Source organism: Oncorhynchus clarkii, chromosome 24 (assembly GCF_045791955.1).
Source record: "Oncorhynchus clarkii lewisi isolate Uvic-CL-2024 chromosome 24, UVic_Ocla_1.0, whole genome shotgun sequence".
NCBI classification, from domain to species: domain Eukaryota; kingdom Metazoa; phylum Chordata; class Actinopteri; order Salmoniformes; family Salmonidae; genus Oncorhynchus; species Oncorhynchus clarkii.
In genome coordinates this window covers 11,718,978-11,737,356 of record NC_092170.1, presented here as the reverse complement: position 1 = coordinate 11,737,356, position 18,379 = coordinate 11,718,978, and the positions used below count along the sequence as shown (strand labels likewise).

The 18,379-nt window shown below is 43.7% G+C and overlaps 1 protein-coding gene across 2 annotated transcripts; it reads right to left on the bottom strand.

Moving 5' to 3' along the window:
• Positions 1–360: 360 nt before the first annotated feature.
• Positions 361–17,979, bottom strand: LOC139382507 (hypoxia-inducible factor 1-alpha-like). Of its 2 annotated transcripts, none has more exons than XM_071126599.1 (15): positions 17,820–17,979; positions 12,993–13,180; positions 12,658–12,812; positions 11,698–11,782; positions 11,486–11,601; positions 9,162–9,349; positions 7,174–7,280; positions 4,797–4,944; positions 4,473–4,678; positions 4,051–4,193; positions 3,837–3,929; positions 3,563–3,693; positions 3,194–3,305; positions 2,522–2,645; positions 361–2,342 (listed from the first exon to the last, which is right to left on the bottom strand). In XM_071126599.1, exons 1-15 carry the CDS (start codon positions 17,849–17,851, stop codon positions 2,281–2,283), a joined length of 1,890 nt encoding a protein of 629 aa, XP_070982700.1. In that variant the 5' UTR covers positions 17,852–17,979; the 3' UTR covers positions 361–2,280. The 2 variants fall into 2 exon arrangements, with proteins under 2 accessions (XP_070982700.1, XP_070982699.1); XM_071126598.1 differs by having other exon boundaries at positions 12,658–12,815; positions 17,820–17,964.
• Between the last annotated feature and the right edge of the window lie 400 nt (positions 17,980–18,379).

The window sequence follows — 18,379 nt, the reverse complement described above, 5'->3', positions numbered from 1 at the left end:
TTAAAGGTGATGCCATTTACACATGGTGTGCTGTGTTTAGAGCGACTAATGTGTAGACTACACCGTTACACAATTTATAACTAGTCTGGGGGTACTGCATAATCTTGCCCCTGCATAAACTTTACATTAACTGAATAAAACTAGGTCAGAAGTAACCTAATCTCTCGTTGACAGACGTATGTAACATAACTGAGATTTTTTAGTTCTGGGTTTCCGAGATTAGCTTGTTTTTTTTCAGGGGAAACAAAGGAGCATTATTAAAGTAAAGAAACAAGCTGTACTACGAACATATGAATCTACCATAAACACCACAAGATGGCAGTATTTCTTTACATTACATACTCTTGAATAAAAAGTGCATTTATATCCATTTCAGTTTATTCAGTGAATAATACAATTCAAAACAGTACAGACAAACACTAGTCTTTGAAAATGAAAGTTATGATAAAAGCCAAATTTATAAACAGAAGTATTATGTTATGTAAATTACATAACTATAAATGGTGGTAGACCTACATCATTATAGGGTAGGTTGGGGTAAGACTGATATGTGCCGTCCGCAGGTAAACACATTTCGAAGGGAAATAGGTGGGCATAATTCCATTTTTTGCCAAACATACTCACTATAAATTGTACTACTTGATTAAAAACGGATAAATAATCCACTTGATTAGAGAGAAATTCTCTTTTGGCTCCCCTATTAGAATATATATATTTTTTAAAGTGTATAGATCTAACTTCATTAGAATACATCACTGTTTATTATAAAATATTAGATCAATGTACTTCAATCATTTTATTGGAGTCATTTAAAGTGGGTGGGGGGGGGGGGTAACCCCATGCCACCCTGCTATTGAAGATTATTTTGTAATGAAAAGAAAAGTACATTCTTAAAAATAAAAAAAAAGCTCAAATGGCCAAAAACGTAATACTCTCAGAAAGGTTTACACTACAGAGCGTACAGGTGACAAGGTTACGGTGCTTCTTTCATCGTACAGGGCAGATAAACGATACTTAACACATTCTGATGAATCTATAGAGACGAACCTAATGCCACCATGGGATCATTTCATTATTGCAAATGCAATACTCATGCAGGTAAAATAAATCCTATGTGTGCTTCAAACCAATTATCTTTCTATCTCTTTCGCATTCTTTAAACGATAGATTCATAATAATGACAACGGGGGCGTGATTGATAAGATGTTAAGTAATCATTTCTACAGTACGTGAAATGAATGCGAAAAAGGCAGATATCCGATATTTTATCCACTGAATTTGCAAAACAGCAACCATATTCCGAAAATAAATCATTTCTGCTTGAATATGACAAGATCTTGCACCACCTAGAAATACATGATAAAAGCAACAAAACCATTGCGGTTTATACAATAGTCGTCCATAAGCGAGCAGACAAAACATTCATTTAATACATGTTTTTTTTCTTCTAAAGTCTAGCATGTAAAGTATATAAAAATACCAAGTAAAAAGATGCCACTGAAATAATTTGTCTGTTTGGTTGGAAAGAGATGGCAGTCGAGTACGCAGCATACAGCTGATCTGTTGAGGTAACAACTGCCTGAGTACTGCACCCAACTGCTCAATAGCAATGGCTTGGGATGTTAGTCATTCATTTGATCCTTCCTTATAAAAAATGACCCATAGACGATCGTTCTGAGGTAATATTGGAATATCTTATAACCGTTGTGCGTTTCCGTTACAAAATAATATCATAATAATAAACCCAAAGGTCCCGTACAGACTGCCAGGTCCACATACCGTACTGAAGAAGAGTACACCAACTGAAGGGTCGTCGCTGTGTCCTAAAACACCACTCTCAGATTTACTGGACGTGTGTGTCTTAGGCTTGATTTGTGCGTGTGTTGTTTGAGTCTGTTCTGACCTCGGAAGCACCATTGGGTCAAGTGTAGTGTTTAGACTAAAATCTACAAGTGTTCGCAAGAACTGAGGAGAACACCTTTATCAACCCTGAATGAGAGGTGGGGGGGGCCTAAACCTAGTACTGCCACCTACCCCCTAGAACATGAGACATACAAGAGTGGAGAGAAGAGGAGGAACCAGGTTTAAGCTACAGGCATCCTTGCAGAAAACCATATCAAGCTGTTGTTGTGGACATAGTTGGCCAGCTTGACAAAGTCTCTGAGTTGGAGGCGCTGGCAGAGAGAATGCGCGCGTCTGGTTGGGGAGTGTGTGAATGCTGTTGAGGCGCTGTGATCTCAGAACTCCGCAGCTGGCAGGGGATGATTGGCAGCTGCTTCCTCAAGTCAGAGAGGAGGTCAGGGGGTCAGGTGGGCGGGACAAGAAGAGGTCCCTCATCAAGGCTGGGGGAGAAAATGAGAGAGAAGGGGAAGAGGAGAACTGAGTTGGATTGGTCATAACCTATTTCAGTAGATATTAGCAAGAGTGCATTTGGTAGGTACGGTATGCAAATGCCACACATGAAGCCTAAATATTTGCCTAAGATACAGTAGTACCATGACGTGTGTCCGTGTGTTTGTACCTGCGGTGTCACATCGTCCCTGGGCTTCCCCGAGGATGGGGTCTCTGTCCGTCAGCAGTTGACTCCGCCTGTGGGGGTGTGGCCCCAGCTCCAACTCTGGGCTGTCTGTATCCTCCAGGCAGTCCTGAAACACACACACAATTTCAACTTTAATAGCACATCATTGTTCATTAAGTCATTTCATACACTCTCCCCAACTCCCACCCTAAACCCCCTCCTCACCCCACCCTAAACCCCTTTCCTCACCCAACCCTAAACCCCTTTCCTCACCCAACCCTAAACCCCTTTCCTCACCCAACCCTAAACCCCCTTCCTCACCCAACCCTAAACCCCTTTCCTCACCCAACCCTAAACCCCCTCCTCACCCAACCCTAAACCCCTTTCCTCACCCAACCCTAAACCCCTTTCCTCACCCAACCCTAAACCCCTTTCCTCACCCAACCCTAAACCCCCTCCTCACCCCACCCTAAACCCCCTCCTCACCCCACCCTAAACCCCTTTCCTCACCCAACCCTAAACCCCTTTCCTCACCCAACCCTAAACCCCTTTCCTCACCCAACCCTAAACCCCCTCCTCACCCCACCCTAAACCCCCTCCTCACCCCACCCTAAACCCCTTTCCTCACCCAACCCTAAACCCCTTTCCTCACCCAACCCTAAACCCCCTCCTCACCAATAGGGTGTAGCTGAGAAGCAGTTCCTGCTGGATGGGGGACACAGAGTGTCTCGGTCTCTTGTCCTGACTCATCAGCTGGGAGGGCATGTCTTCATCCTGCTCATGGCTCCTGTGGAAGTTACAGTTAGGAACGTTAACATTCAGCAACACTTTCACTCCAAAACACCCAACACCACTGTCTGTCACTCCCAAACACCCAACACCACTGTCTGTCACTCCAAAACACCCAACACCACTGTCTGTCACTCCCAAATACCCAACACCACTGTCTGTCACTCCAAAACACTCAATCCAACCAGGCGTCTCGTCTCTCTCACTGGTGTGACCCAGACAGCAGTGGGTCAGTAGAGTAGAATAGATTTGTACCGTTTCCTGGTAGCAGTGGGGGGCTCTGGGGAGGGGCTGTCAGGGATCCCAGGGAGCTGGACACTGAGCAGGAAATCATCATCCATGGAGATATACGGAGCCAGCATGTCCAGATCAACCACTTCCACGTCCTGCAAGCACAGGAGACAGACTGCTCAATCACAGGTATAGGCTCCCTCTTCCTAATTTCCCTCTCTCAAAATAGTTTGACTTATTGTAGAAATAGGAAAGAACTATGCTCATCATTTAGTGTTTGGCTGTGTTCTGCATGTACCTCAGGCTGGTCTTCCTTCTGCACGACCTCTTCTGGACAGACGGCAAACAACTTCTCCACCTCATCCTCTATTTGCAGCTCCTCAATGGGGATCTGACAAGGACAGATATATAGTGGACTCCTCATCAGTGAGAACACATCGGGTTCGTATGTTATAGACTCTAAGGAGATACTGTATCCTCACTGACATTTAAGAATCAACTAAAGTTCTTACCAGTGCTGGTGTTGGTGATGATGAGGTGGGCTTGTCGAATATGGGTGAGAGGAGCGTCCACAGCTCGGGGGTGCACAGGTCCTGTGGGAAAACTGGGGCGGAGTCAGGGCTTGATGGAAGGCTGAACGACAGCTCCGCAAAGTCTGCAGGAACACAAGCCGCAAACACAAACAGTCTTTTGAGCACTTATGACAGTGAATGAATATATAGTAAGCCAGCCCTGTCTCAGCCAGAATGGCCCATAGGGCAGGAGGCTGCCGCATGAGGCAGCTTGATCTACTAGTACACTAGTCTGTCGCAGGTCCGCCTCAGGCCCTAGAATCTTTTGGTATTCGACCCGGGGATCAAACTCCCAACCTCAGGGGAGACACTAACCACAAGATGGTACAGTACTACGGTGTGAATTAAAGTGTGAGGATGACCTGTGAGGGGTACGATGGGGTCTCCGGAGACAGGGGCCAGTTGGAGGAGGTCCTCTGGGTTCTCCTTCAACTGTTGGAAGAGCTCTCCACTGCTGCTGTTGTCACTGTCACACAAAGTCTCCTCTGAGGCCTCAGAGACAGGATCACTCTTCAGCCCACAGCCAGTCTGCTCTACTGAGAACACCACATCTGCCTGCTCCACCACACTGAGAGATAGAGAGAGAGAGAGAGAGAGAAAGAGATTATGTAGGGTAGGGAGAATGGAAAGGGGTGAATGTATGTGTCATGAAAAAGGAGATGAGAGTAGAGGTGGTGGGACATTACCTGAGGATAAAGTTAAGACAGACCACAGCCTCTGGTTGAGAGGTCTTGTTGTTGTAGATGACTGTAGCCTGGGTCTCTGCCCACACGAAGCCCCCACTCTTAGCCAGAAAACGGTATTGGCTGGTGCACACCTGGCCTTTAGACAGAACTGGGATGGGGGGGAGGGGGACAGTGGACATATCAATGTACACAGACAAACACGCGCACACACCCACAGGCACACTTCAAGTCGACCATTTCACCATAGCACCCTTAAAAGGCTGTGCAAGGCTCATAAAACAATGTCCTTTCCCGGAGGTGGAGTAAATGACATTACTAAACTGCTCCCGAATGTCCTACGTCAGGAGTCCATGTGGGTTTTAATGACATTATGAACAGTTGAAACTGGATTTTAAAAGAGCTGACTGACTCTCTGCTAGACACTAATAGAAGACCTGTCATATCTGGCCCCGTGGCCTCTCTGAAACGCACTATTGAACGCTTTAGCAGGATTCTCTCTCTTCACAACTGGCTACGTGATTATTGCAGCTCAATGTGTGTAACTTTTGTTGACAATTACGATACCTTTCAGAAACCAAACACATTTTATAAGGAGGATGGGATCCACCCAAATCATTTGGGTTCCTGGATCCTTTCATAGCATTATAAGGCTGCGTTGAGACAATGACTTATCAATGACCCAAGTCCAGCTCAGTTAATCCTCTACCATTGTGGCACAGAGTTGTCATAATGCTTCAGCAAATGGACATTACACCAGGGGAGTCGGTAGACACAATGTAAGTAACCTAATTTATGTCCCTCTAACTGCCCTAAATGTCTCTGCTGATCCCACAGCTATTGTATGCAGTAATCACGTGCCTATGAACCCGATTTATACTGTTAGCACTGAGGCAGAGTGCCCTAGGAGGAAGTCCACTGTGTGCAGATCACCCTGCACTGACATAAATAACCTGAGCATATCTACTTCTGCTAAGCTTCCCTGTAAAGCAATGAAAACAAGTAAGAGTCCCAAAAGAAAAGTGCTCAAAATTGCCCACATATGTAGCTTAAGAAACAAGGTTCATAAAATCAATAATTTGCTAGTAACAGATGACATTCATATTCTGACTATCTCTGAAACTCACTTAGATAATACCTTTGACGATACAGTGGTAGCAATACAAGGTTATAACATTTATAGAAAATATAGAAATGCCCATGGCGGAGGTGTTGCTGTTTATATTCAGAACCACATTCCTGTAAAGATTAGAGATGATCTCATGTTACTGTTGAAGTAATACGGCTACAGGTTCATCTGCCTCACCTAAAGACCCTTCTGCTAGGAAGCTGCTATAGACCACCAAGTGCTAACAGTCAGTATCTGGATAACATGTGTAAAATGCTTGATAATGTATGTGTTATCAACAGAGAGGTATATTTTCTGGGTGATTTAAATATGGACTGGCTTTCATCAAGCTGCCCACTCAAGAGAAAGCTTCAAACTGTAACCAGCGCCTGCAACCTGGTTCAGGTTATCAGCCAACCCACCAGGGTAGTTACAAACAGCACAGGAATGAAATGATCAACATGTATTGATCACATCTTTACTAACGCTGCAGAAATGTGCTTGAAAGCAGTATCCAGATCCATCGGATGTAGTGATCACAATATAGTAGCCATATCTAGAAAAAATTAAAGTTCTAAGTTCTAATATATAAGGCTGGGCCTAATATAGTGTATAAGAGATCATACAAGAAGTTTTGTAGTGATTTCTATGTTGTTAATGTAAAGAGTATTTGTTGGTCCGTGGTGTGTAATGAGGAGCAAACAGACACTACTGTTAGCTAGCCTGATAGTCACGAAAAATTGTTAGCTAGCTACCCACAAAGAATTGACATCTACCTTGCACAACATTACTTTTAGGTCATTTTTGCCTGTGTGGTCTCATCTCTATTTTTGCTGGCTGAAAGAAGGTTTCAGTGAATGCGAGGTGCAGCGTGAGGCAATACAGTAGGGGGGAGTGTAAGCGCTTCTCACGGTAGTACGCAAATTGAGAAACACCCCATGTATTCACGCAGTCTAGCAGTAGTTGTATTTGTCCAATACTCTGTCCTCACTGTTCAGTCTGCTTCCCAGACACCCAGGAGGAAAGGCTGAGCAGTAGCAAGTCTGCCTGACAACAGCTGTCACAACAACACGTCGTCCCCAGTACTCGCACAGTGTCATTTTACTTCTGTATCACTCACCGACATAACGCCTTACAGTGTTACACTGACTCTCACGGAACTGTTATATGTCACATGATAATGTTACAAAGGAGACTAGCTCGGTGAAACCAATGTTTTAGCATGCCCCCTTCCACCTACAATCCACACACACCCTGCTCTCAGAGACTCACGGATGTGCAGGCTCTTGGTCACATGATCCGAGTCCAGGGCATGATGGAATTCATAGGCAGATTTGCCAATCAGATCTTCTGGCTCGTATCCCACTAGCTCTGCCACCCTGGCAACACAGTGGATACAGAAGGAGGGGGTCAGAGGTCAGCTTGTAGTCAACAACCCATCGATGATGCAGTATGGTAGTTTTGCAAGAGGGAATGGTATAAAATGACTCATTTACCCCAGCAGATTAAGTTATGAGTTATTGTAATGAGCCCCACTCAGAGTGGGCAACAAACAATGGTTATAAACTTTCCCACGGTATGGAGATGGCCATCTCCAGCGGTCTGTTTGTTTGTGTGTAGTGGGAAATTATTTAATTCACGATTTTCTGTACTTGATTGGTTAATGATATGTTCTAAATATAATTGTATACGCGGAGAGACGTGGACCGAGGCATTCCCCTGGGAGGTGAAACCGGAATTAGCCATGTACCCCCATGTTAACGCCATGTTTGGTTTTCTTCTGATAGTCTATAAATATGTTGTAACTGACTACTGATATCCTTTTACTTCTTAGACCTTTGACCTGTTTAGGTGCTGATGGTATACTTACTGGTAATCTGTGTCGACAGTGGCAACGGCTACTGTCTTAGTTGGGAGTCAGAAGATTTAGTGACCATGAAGACTGAACAGTTGTCTGCTGATAGTGGATACAAGGGCCTTTTCCGAGGAGGCCAGGCAGACTTTTTCTATGCTGGAGGTTGTCTCCCGTTGAAACTTGTATGAACCCGAATTGATTTATGATTGACTATAACCGCAACTACTCTTCACAATTATTCAGGGGATTGGAACCAAAATATAACGGGTAGGGAGAGATCGAGACCTTTAGGTGGCTTGATGTCCTGAACATCATGGCATGACTTGGAATGTGTTTAGGCTATTACTAGCATCAGAACTTCACTGAATAACAGAATTATATCATAGATATTCTGAATATTAAAAAATAAATCATATTATTAACCGGTTCTCATAATTTTAAAATAACTTTTCTCTTTCGAAACACTTTCGTTTCCGGTTCTGTTTCCTGTCCTCTAATTAGTTCACACTTTTCCCTGAACCGGTTCCAACCCCTGCTTTTATTCATTTCACAATCCCCTTTACAGAGTGTGTATGAAGGTGTGTGTTTGTGTGTGAGGTTTCTGTTGCTATGCATGTGTGTATTAGCCTAAAAGTGAGTGTAGTGTTCAGTCTAGTTTAATCATGGGTGTAACCACTACGGCCAATTCTATTGCAAAATGTTTTGCAAACGAAACTGTTTACTTCAAATGCTGTTGAGTTTCATTTTGTTCTCAAATGAAAATTGTTGTTCAGTTGTTTCTCTTTCTGGAAAGATTTGGATGGAGCCCCAGGGTTTCCCAAACTCAGTCATGGGCCCCCCCTGGGGGCGCGTTTTAGTGTCAAATCAAATCAAATTTTATTTGTCACATACACATGGTTAGCAGATGTTAATGCGAGTGTAGCGAAATGCTTGTGCTTCTAGTTCCGACAATGCAGTAATAACAAGTAATCTAACTAACAATTCCAAAACTACTGTCTTGTACATAGTGTTTGGCCCCTAACACGACACAGCTGATTCAAATCATCAAAGCTTGATGATGACTTGGTTATTTGTATCAGCTGTGTAGTGCTGGGGGCAAAAACCAAAAGATGCCACCAGGAGGGTGGTTGGCAAACCCTGCTTTAGAGCATGGAAGAATTAATAATTTATAGATGTGCAGCTTGAGCCCAATACTTCAGACTTGTCATATTGGAATGGCAACGCGTGGAAACCAGAACATTTAAATGATCTCCTTCCATTTAAGAATGCAACAGCTTTTACGTCACGTTGAAGAGCGTTTGGATTAAATGGTTTTGCAACAAAAGGTTTTGCAACAGACTAAACGCTTTGCAACAGAATTGGCGTAATGAATTCAACGCGTGTGTGTGTGTCTGCTCAGCCTCACCTGCCCTCGCAGTGTGTGAAGCGCAGGTCCATGCTGTGTCGAGTGAGGAAGGTACTGCGGTCCAGAGGGAACTCCACACTAGACGGGTGGGGGATGGGCTCACACAGCACCGTCATGAAGCTGCCTGCAGGGGGTGACGAGTCCTCGTCACTGGAGCACACACGCATGTGGCCTGTACAGTGCAGCACCTGGGGGCCACAGAGTGCAGGAAGGTTAGTTTGACAACCATGACTATCCATATTAGTCCCAATGTGAATGTTGGAGAGCATGGATGGGCAAATTTGACGAGGGCACAAAAAGGGCACCAAAAAAAAAAAGACAACTCATCATGAGGGGCCGCAGTAGCTCACTTTTTTTGTAGTTGTGTGGAAATTGATACGAGGGCCTTTAAAAAAGGGGGGCTGTGCCGCGGGCTGCCTGCCAGTTGCCCATTCCAATTCAGGGCAGACATAACTATGTTCAGCACATTCACAGTGGGACTTGACATGGCGTGTTAGAAGAAAATAAAGGAATGTAAGGATTTTTCTATACAAGAGGAAGGCTCTGTCCCAAATGGCAGCCTATTCCCTATATAGTGCACTACTTCAGACCAGAGCTCTATTCCCTATATAGTGCACTACTTCAGACCAGAGCTCTATTCCCTATATAGTGCACTACTTCAGACCAGAGCTCTATTCCCTATATAGTGCACTACTTCAGACCAGAGCTCTATTCCCTATATAGTGCACTACTTCAGACCAGAGCTCTATTCCCTATATAGTGCACTACTTCAGACCAGAGCTCTATTCCCTATATAGTGCACTACTTCAGACCAGAGCTCTATTCCCTATATAGTGCACTACTTCAGACCAGAGCTCTATTCCCTATATAGTGCACTACTTCAGACCAGAGCTCTGGCGCAGACCAAATAACCAGAGATGGAGAGGAACAGCAGTATGAAAATAGGATGTGACACCCTTGTAACACGGCCAAGAGTGAGAACACAGACTCACCACAATAACACAAATGCTGAGTCAACACTGTTCACACACACCTCTACTGGAATCCAGAGCGTAACTGGGCCAAGGCTTTCTGACAGTCATGGTCACTGATGGACCCATGCCTTGTGTGTGTGTGTGTGTGTGTGTGTGTGTGTGTGTGTGTGTGTGTGTGTGTGTGTGTGTGTACTTGTTTTCCTAATTTATCAGCACCCCAATGGTCTAACAATTCACCCAAACGTCCTGACAAGGTAGGAAAACACTAACCTTTTTCTTGTCCGGAATTTGTTACAATTCTATTTAAAGTTTAAGGGTTAGGTTTTAGAGTTTTAAGTTAAGGTTAGGTTTAGGGGTTAAGGTTAGGGAAAATTGTATTTTTAAAAGGTCAAACATTTTTACTCCCCAAAAAAAGTTCCAATAGGAAAGAAAGTAAGGCAGGGAGGCAGGCTGGATTAAGTAGAGAACCAGACTCATAAACCCAAGAGATATGGTTAATCCCCACATCTCATCATTAGAATGGAGACAAATCCCTGATATCTAGGCCAGCCAGACTGTCCTACCTAACCTTTCAGATGGATTAAGTGTCCTGTCCTTCTGAATCCAAAACACATCTCATGTTTATAGCTCGGATGTTTCTCTAATGTCTTAGCAACGCCACTGGTAACAGCAACATATGAATCTCACTGAATGGTGAAAGATGGCCCGAATAGGGTTGGCCAATATCCAGATGTTCAGACCTTCTGATTCAGAGGGGTTGGGTTAAATGCGGAAGACGCATTTCAGTTGTACAACTGACTAGGTATCCCCCTTCCCTTCATATTAATCCAGTACCATAGCGGGGTACATGGTATTACCGTTATAGCAGCACTTTGTATGCATTCTCTCTCTCCATAGCGGACACTAGCTAAATGCTAACAAGCGCAATCAGACAAACGAATGGCAAGAACAGACAGCCCAGCTCATAAAGTTATACTCAAAAGGGTACTCTTTTTCTGCACGCACAAAACAAATATTAGACAACGGGGATCTTGATCAAGGAGGGGGTTGATCATCTCTGCTGTAAATCTTGAAAGCTAGCAACTTAGCTAGAGAGGAAGTTAGCAAACCAAATGCAGAGCTGAAGAGAATTGATATGGCACATCTTAGATAGTCAAATGTATAGTTAGAAGATATTTTGCTAGCAAGCATTAGTTGTGCATTTCAAGTGTGAATTTCAAGTGTAAAGATCGCCCTATGCAGGTGTGGAATACGCAGGTGTACAGGGCTTGGGGTGTTGGTGGCTCAGTAGGGCTCAGCTGTGTGTGTCTGCGGGGGGGGGGGGGGGGGGGGGGGGGGGGGGGGGCGTACCTTCCAGGTGGCAGACTTTATGTTGACAGTGCGCCCTCTAACAGTCAGAGTGCTCTTCATCCTAAGAAAGAAGGTCATCTCTGTGTGTTGCTGCACTGGTTTCTTCTTGAATACACCTGGGATGGAGAGAATATGTTCTAGGGTTCAGGCCTATAGCTCTGTGTGAGCATGCATGATGAACACACACACACATAACGGGTAGTTTGTCTCACCTGGCCTAGGCACCAGGAGATCCCGTAGCTCCTCTTGGTCACATGGGTGGACAAAGTCATACACACTCTGGCCCAGCAGCTCCAGCTGGACAACAACAATAATACAACCATGTCAATACAATGCCACACAGGCGCCTTTTCCATGAACTGCAGATTAAGAAAAGCTGCACTGCAAAGCCGAGAATATCACACCTGGTGCTTCGTAGCTTGTATCTATTTGCTAACTCCTACAAACATGATGATGTCTGCATTTTCTTGGTAATCCAACCAACCAGACTCTTAAATTTGTTCTGCAGGGTAATCTAGGGAACCATAAACTTTTGGCTATGATTGTACTACGAGCCTGCATGTGAAATAATAAAAATAAAGATAAGCTAAGAAGGGGGGGGGGGTGACTTCTCGTGAATTAATTTTTTTTCTGTAGAACTTGAGGGCTCTGAGAGACCACAGCCTATGTTGAAGGAAGAAAAGGAAGCACGTATAAAGAACACATATCACGTGTGGTTTAACTCACATGTCAGACACTGAAATATCCTAAAAGCCTCATGATTTCAAACCGTTAAATCAATTCTGCAACATAAAACTAACCAATTGGACAAGCAAACTGTTCATCAAAGGCCATGAATAAAGACGTGGTAAAACTAACAACGGAATATTATTAACATTACTCGTTGCCATTCGGTAAGTGGGAGAATCCACTTTTTGTATCGAGTCTGCAGTCGACATTCTAGTAAGTCTATAACGGATTCATTCTACTTGACTATACTCAATTAGAGCTTTGTGGATACAGACAAAATCACACAACAGCAGTGGAACTGTATATTACAATAGTACTACTATATGGCATTAAGCAGATGCTTTTTATCCACAGAGACTTACATTTTCATACGGATCGCCCCAGTGGGGATCAAACCCATGACCCTGATGTTACCAAGACCATGTGCGGCTGGCTGTATGTACCTGTTGGATGCCCAGGTGTTTGTCGACGCTGTCACCCACGTAAATCATATCCCCCTCCTCGGTCATCACCATGATGAAGCCTGCCAGCGCCCGGGGGTAGAACCCATCCATCGTGCCCTCGTCCCCATCTGTGACGCGCTCCTCACTCGTGTCCCCTGCTATGACATTAAAACCCACGTCATTAGAAAACGCACGTCATGTCACCATCTTTTCGACTCAAGGGTCTAGACTACCACCATCTTGGGAGTTGGTTATTACTAGGAAATTAGTGAAGAAAGTAAGCTCTCAACCATTCAGTCACAGGACACGGACATGACTGGCCAATGGGAGCCCACCTGAGCGGAGGTGGTGCATGCGAAGGAAGCTGAGCGTCACCCTCATGATGGCGGCCTTGTCCAGGTCGGCGGAGACTCTGCGGGGGAGGGGCAGGGTGTGGGCCAGCTCGTAGAACAGCTCCGTCTCCTGACTCCGCCGGCAGCGCGCCGCATCCCGGGAACGCACCTTCCGCTGATCCGTACCCGACCTGGACAGAGGGAAGAGGGAGAGAGAAAAAAAAGTGGTGAGGAAGTGATGAAGCAGGAAGAGAAGTAGAACAGACCAAGGCGGTGTAGGAGCAAGGCATACTGAAGAGGTGTTCGTTCATGAAGATAAATCCTTTGTGATTTCTTGCAAATGATTACAAATGTCATCCAATTTTCCGATGTGTGAAATTCTAACAAAATCACAAAACGCCCTGAACCCTTTCAACACACATTTCAACTTTATCTGTGAAGTCAGTCATTGTGTACACAAAGTCAAACCAGATATTTAACACCCACAGTGTAATATTCACTTCCTTCTTCAGACAAACAAAATTCAAACATTGTTTATTACTCTTCTTCATCAAACGTCTCTGATCCTCTCTTTACTCCATCACACCTCCATAACCGAACAAGCAAATAGCTAAATATTCAAACGCACACATACAAACAGATGGAACAAAAAATGTATTTCCTAAATAGTTTTCTCTTTGTGTAGTTGAAGTGTTCACCGAGTCTCACACTGTGTCTGTGAGGGGGCAGGGAAACGATCCTCCCTGAACCACAGCCCTTAATCGCCCCTTACCTCCCTCCCCTTAGCTTCCTCCCTCGCACCACGGGGATACAGGCAGGCTCTGTTAACCCGTTTATGGCATCTGATGCCAAATCAACAGACCCCCCCCCCCCCCCGTGTCCTCCATTGTCCCTCTGTCCTCTATAGTCTCAGAGAGCTTCTGAGATTGTGCCCTCACTTCTATCCCCCTGGCTTTTCACAGGACGTTTAAACAGAAGTAATGGTGTATCTCCATGTATGACTGCAGGCCGGGTGAGACAGTTCAGGAGTTCTCCCAGTCCCTTAGCATCTCACAATCTGTGTTTATCCAAAGAAAATATCATTGATTATTTAATAACTGTAATTGATCCTTACCAGCTGTGGTAATATGACGTGAGAGTAATGAGTTTCTCACTGGCCAGGGTGTGACAGAACGTGCTCGGGTTTGATTTTAATATGGTCAGATATGTGTTCTCAAAGACTTAGCCTGTGAGGGGTCAGGGAAACAGGCAACATAAGGGCACTTCCATGGTAACAGAATTTAGATTTTTCACTTAAAAAGTATGCCAAAAAAACATTGATTTCAAAGTTTAACAAACCATACAACTGTACGCACAAGGACTACCTTTAACAATTAACATTGAAAATGTACAACAAAAAACATTACTGGAACAACTGTGCAGATACAAAGTTTGGAAACAGAATTTTGACCAAATCTCCCTCCATTTTTTTATGTGACCACGTTTTTTGAATAGATGTGTGTGCAGAACTACAGTAAGTAACGTGGATTTACACCTGGTAACAGAAATACGGTAATGTAATTTCATCATGGGTCCCTGATCTGTACAACACAGAAATGCATAATTATGGATATGAGTGTCATTCTCTTCATGGTGTATCCTAAATAGGTACACAAAAAGGTCGAAATATGCAATATCCTCCTTTGCATATTTGGGTATTATTCTACATACTGGCTATTATTTTAATGAGCTCTGTTACCAAGCAAGACCAAATTTGGTTGGTCCAGACAAAATCGGAACCAATCATAGAAGTCTACGTTTCACAAGTTTGGACATCAAAGTACACCACAGTAGATAATACAGTACAGTACGGGACTGATTTCTTCAACCCGCTCAGGCTGCTTTTCATACTGCCTCCACCCGCTCCCGCTGACTTCTTGTCCGACTCCCACCTGCTCCCGCAAGAACTGTTCCTGAACCCAACCCCAGTCCCGCAAAGTTATTTTAGGTGTATGTGAAGCAGCTTGATTTGCAGCCCAGGTCTTTAGTTTTGAACAGTTTGGCCTACAGATGAGCGGTTTTCTGCATTTCTCCAACACTGGCCGCGCATTCTGCATGATTGATTGTTATTCAATTATTCAAACAATTTAAAAGTAAATACTACAGCCCACACTATGCAAAATAATATTTTGTTTGTCAATAGAGGATTGTGTTTCTATCTCCTGTCTTGTATAGGCTCTGAGATTAAATGGGCTATGAAGTCACACTCCTATCTCACAGCAATACTGCAGCTTACCCATACTGTCCCATAATACACTAGTTGCTTTTGAAGTACCAGTTGTTGTGTTTAAGGGGTTATAGAGTGCACTGCCTGCCAAGCCCCCTGACTGCTGATTGGTCAGTTTATTGGAGTCAGCTCCTTTTCTGCTCCTGGGATCTTCATAGCTCAGTGGCTGGTATGCTAGAGTGGGGGAGGGGTGTTTGAGTGAGCTGGAGCCTCTCAGCTTTTGAAATGATAAAAGAGAGTGCAAGATATTTTGTGAATATGTCTAAAAACATAATTGTATTTGGAGAGGTTTTTGACCAAATATTGACCTAAACTCAAACACTCAAGACAACATGAAAAAATGATAGTATATATCAAGGAATGCCATTTTGGCCATACAAATACTGTCATAAATTACAGAAATTAATGGGAATATTTTACACAATTTGACATTTGAGAGATTTTTGACACCTCAAGGACACCTGGGCCTTGTTAAGGATAATGTATACATACAGATTGGTATAAGATATCTGTTCCATTTTTTTGTGCACATGTTGACAAGATGTTGGGGAATCACTGAAATTAAATATTGACCCACTGAGCTTGCCTGACGACTTCAACACTGTGTGTGACTCTGTTTTAGCCCTCCACTGGAACAGGATGGAGCCCTATAAAATGTGTTGTTCAGGCATAGTTCAGTCAAAATCTATATTTGGGTCTAATTGCCCTGAACTTGAGTTGTGTCTCAAGGTCCATGGTGACAGAATCCACAACAATCTATTTATTACTTCTGCCACAGTCCGCATCGTCAAATGTCATGAATGTAAACAGCCAAACCGATGTTAGCAATGCTGCACTGCAAGCTGAAATTTCCTAAAAATATATTGTCACCACTTCAGTTTAGACATCTCAAGGTTAAGGTAAATCGACCCAAATATAGATTGACTGAACTAGGCCTCTCTTTAACCGGTTGTTTTTTTTAAATAGTTTGTCGTCGATATACAATTTAGGTTCCAAACGGTTCCAAAACCGTAGATCGAAAGCGAGGCGTATCAATATTAAGATAGAGCATTTGGGCAGCGTCAGAGCATTTACCCGCCAGGCATATTGGTAGCCTACGTGAAATGACCCAATGCAATGCAATTGGAGTCATAACAGCAAGACTGACTGTAGGCAGTGTCAGTTTGACCTGGCAAACATGAATGAACACCAATGGAATATGTCCTCTCGGGTGGGTATAATTTGTGGAACGGTCCAACATGAATCTGTTCCAAAAACTTTGTAAATAACATGGTTGCCAACAAACAACGCATACAAAGTTGTATAGCGGCAGAATAAGATACCGGGTAGGGAGTGGGCTATTTCATTATGTTTTTCACTCACCACGTTAATTCTGAAAAATGTCTGTCTTCACTCTGGAGCCTATGGACAAACATTAAGAATAAGCTACGTGGTGGGTTGATGCCTATTCGGCAGCTAGTTAGCTAGGTGAATTGACCATGCTATTTTGTATGCGTTGTTTGTTGGCAATCTTGTACTTTACAACATCTTCCTGTTGGAACGTTCCACAAATTATACCCACCCTGTCCTCTCTACTCCCTCTGGAATAAGGTCAATGACGTCATCAACTCCACGCTTTACAGGTTTACTAGGCTCTTCATTTAATCCTGCCTCAAAATGAGTTGATGATATTGAGATGTGTGAATTGAGTAGGCTCAATCATATCCTAAACTATAAAGAATCTCTCAACCAAAACTATGTAGTAAAATATATACTTAAATAAGGTTGTCTAATAGTTATTGCACAATTTCCACTGCCAAGATCTAAATGCAGAGACACAGAAGCGTCATGCCCATAGGGGGCACAGGGGTAAGTGCCCCTTCAGATTTCTCCTGTAAAAAAAAAAAAATATATATATATATATATTTCTCTGTAATACTACTAGCCACAATTTGATCAAGTTGGGTTTAGCTAGCCCAGATAGGTTTCCAATATCCCAACCTCATAACTTGCTACCAAGAAGCCATTTCAGGCTATCAATCAAGTTAGAGTAGCTACTTGTCCAAATATCTTAGCTGGCATGTGTAAACAACGTCATGTTGCTTGCTTTGCCAGTACAACTTCCTCCCGTTTTGGACCATACCTGGCACGAACTCTGGACCTCTGCCTTGCTAGCACACATGGCTGCCATCCTGAAACATCTTATCAGTCAGCTCCACATTAAAAACTAGCTAAAGTCCGTTTCACACATCCCCATGTGCTACACATGACTGCTGGCAAGGTTGGTAAGACTTCAGAAAGGCAAGCAAGATTTTGGGCCATAGATTGCAGGAAAAAGCCGTTTCAGGTGTTTGAAAATGCACATACTTTGTGCCCCCTCGGATTTGGGTGCATGACACCCCTGGGAGAAGACTTGGAAAAAAAATGGATTTTACTTTTTGATATCTCGCATCTGTACATTCGTGCGCATGTCCAAGTTATTTTGGAGTCAACAGACAATAGGCTACGAGAACACTTGGAATATGTCGACGATGTTTAATTGAAACCGAAAACGCACATGTATAACTCATTTATAAATGTCTTACCGTTGTGCAACAGGCTCTTCCTTCGTATCCATATTAAACTCGTAAACTTCAAGGATCAGACTTCTGGTTTGTTTTATTATTGTTCAATTCTATACTGAGACTGTTTGACTCGAGAAAGCTCTAACAACAACGCCTCATCCCGACTGGCTTCCGCCTTGGCAGACATTCTAGCCAATGAGAAGGCAGATTCGCATGAACAACAGGAATGCGTTCAGTACGAAAACATGTACTGCAACGTTCAATTAAAGGGACAAGGTGCGGTTCTGAACGACCAGTTCATAAACGGAGAGATGGTGGGTTGGGGAACGGCACTTTAAATACGTCCCTCTCTGCTTTAAAACCATACCCATCAAACGTACCTCAAAGTCTGTTCAAGAACGTTGAAGGGCGTTCTGAGGAAACGTGCCGTTCAGTACAACCCGTGACGTAACGTAGCAGACATTCAATCGAACTGACCGAACCCCAGGCACAACTTTGTCTTTTGTGTTCGTTTGAGTGGTAAGGCTGAAGGCACCGAAATTAGAATAAATTGGAGTAAAGTTGGGGGAGGTGCATTTGGT

Bases quoted from the DNA above. Each gene is read 5' to 3' on its own strand.
- LOC139382507 (XM_071126598.1), bottom strand. From the start codon at position 17,851: ATGGATACGAAGGAAGAGCCTGTTGCACAACG. The intron at 11,602-11,697 runs GTGAGACAAACT...TCTCCATCCCAG, and splicing joins TCTCCTGGTGCCTAGGCCAG to GTGTATTCAAGAAGAAACCA. The intron at 3,694-3,836 runs GTACATGCAGAA...CTGTGCTTGCAG, and splicing joins AGAAGGAAGACCAGCCTGAG to GACGTGGAAGTGGTTGATCT.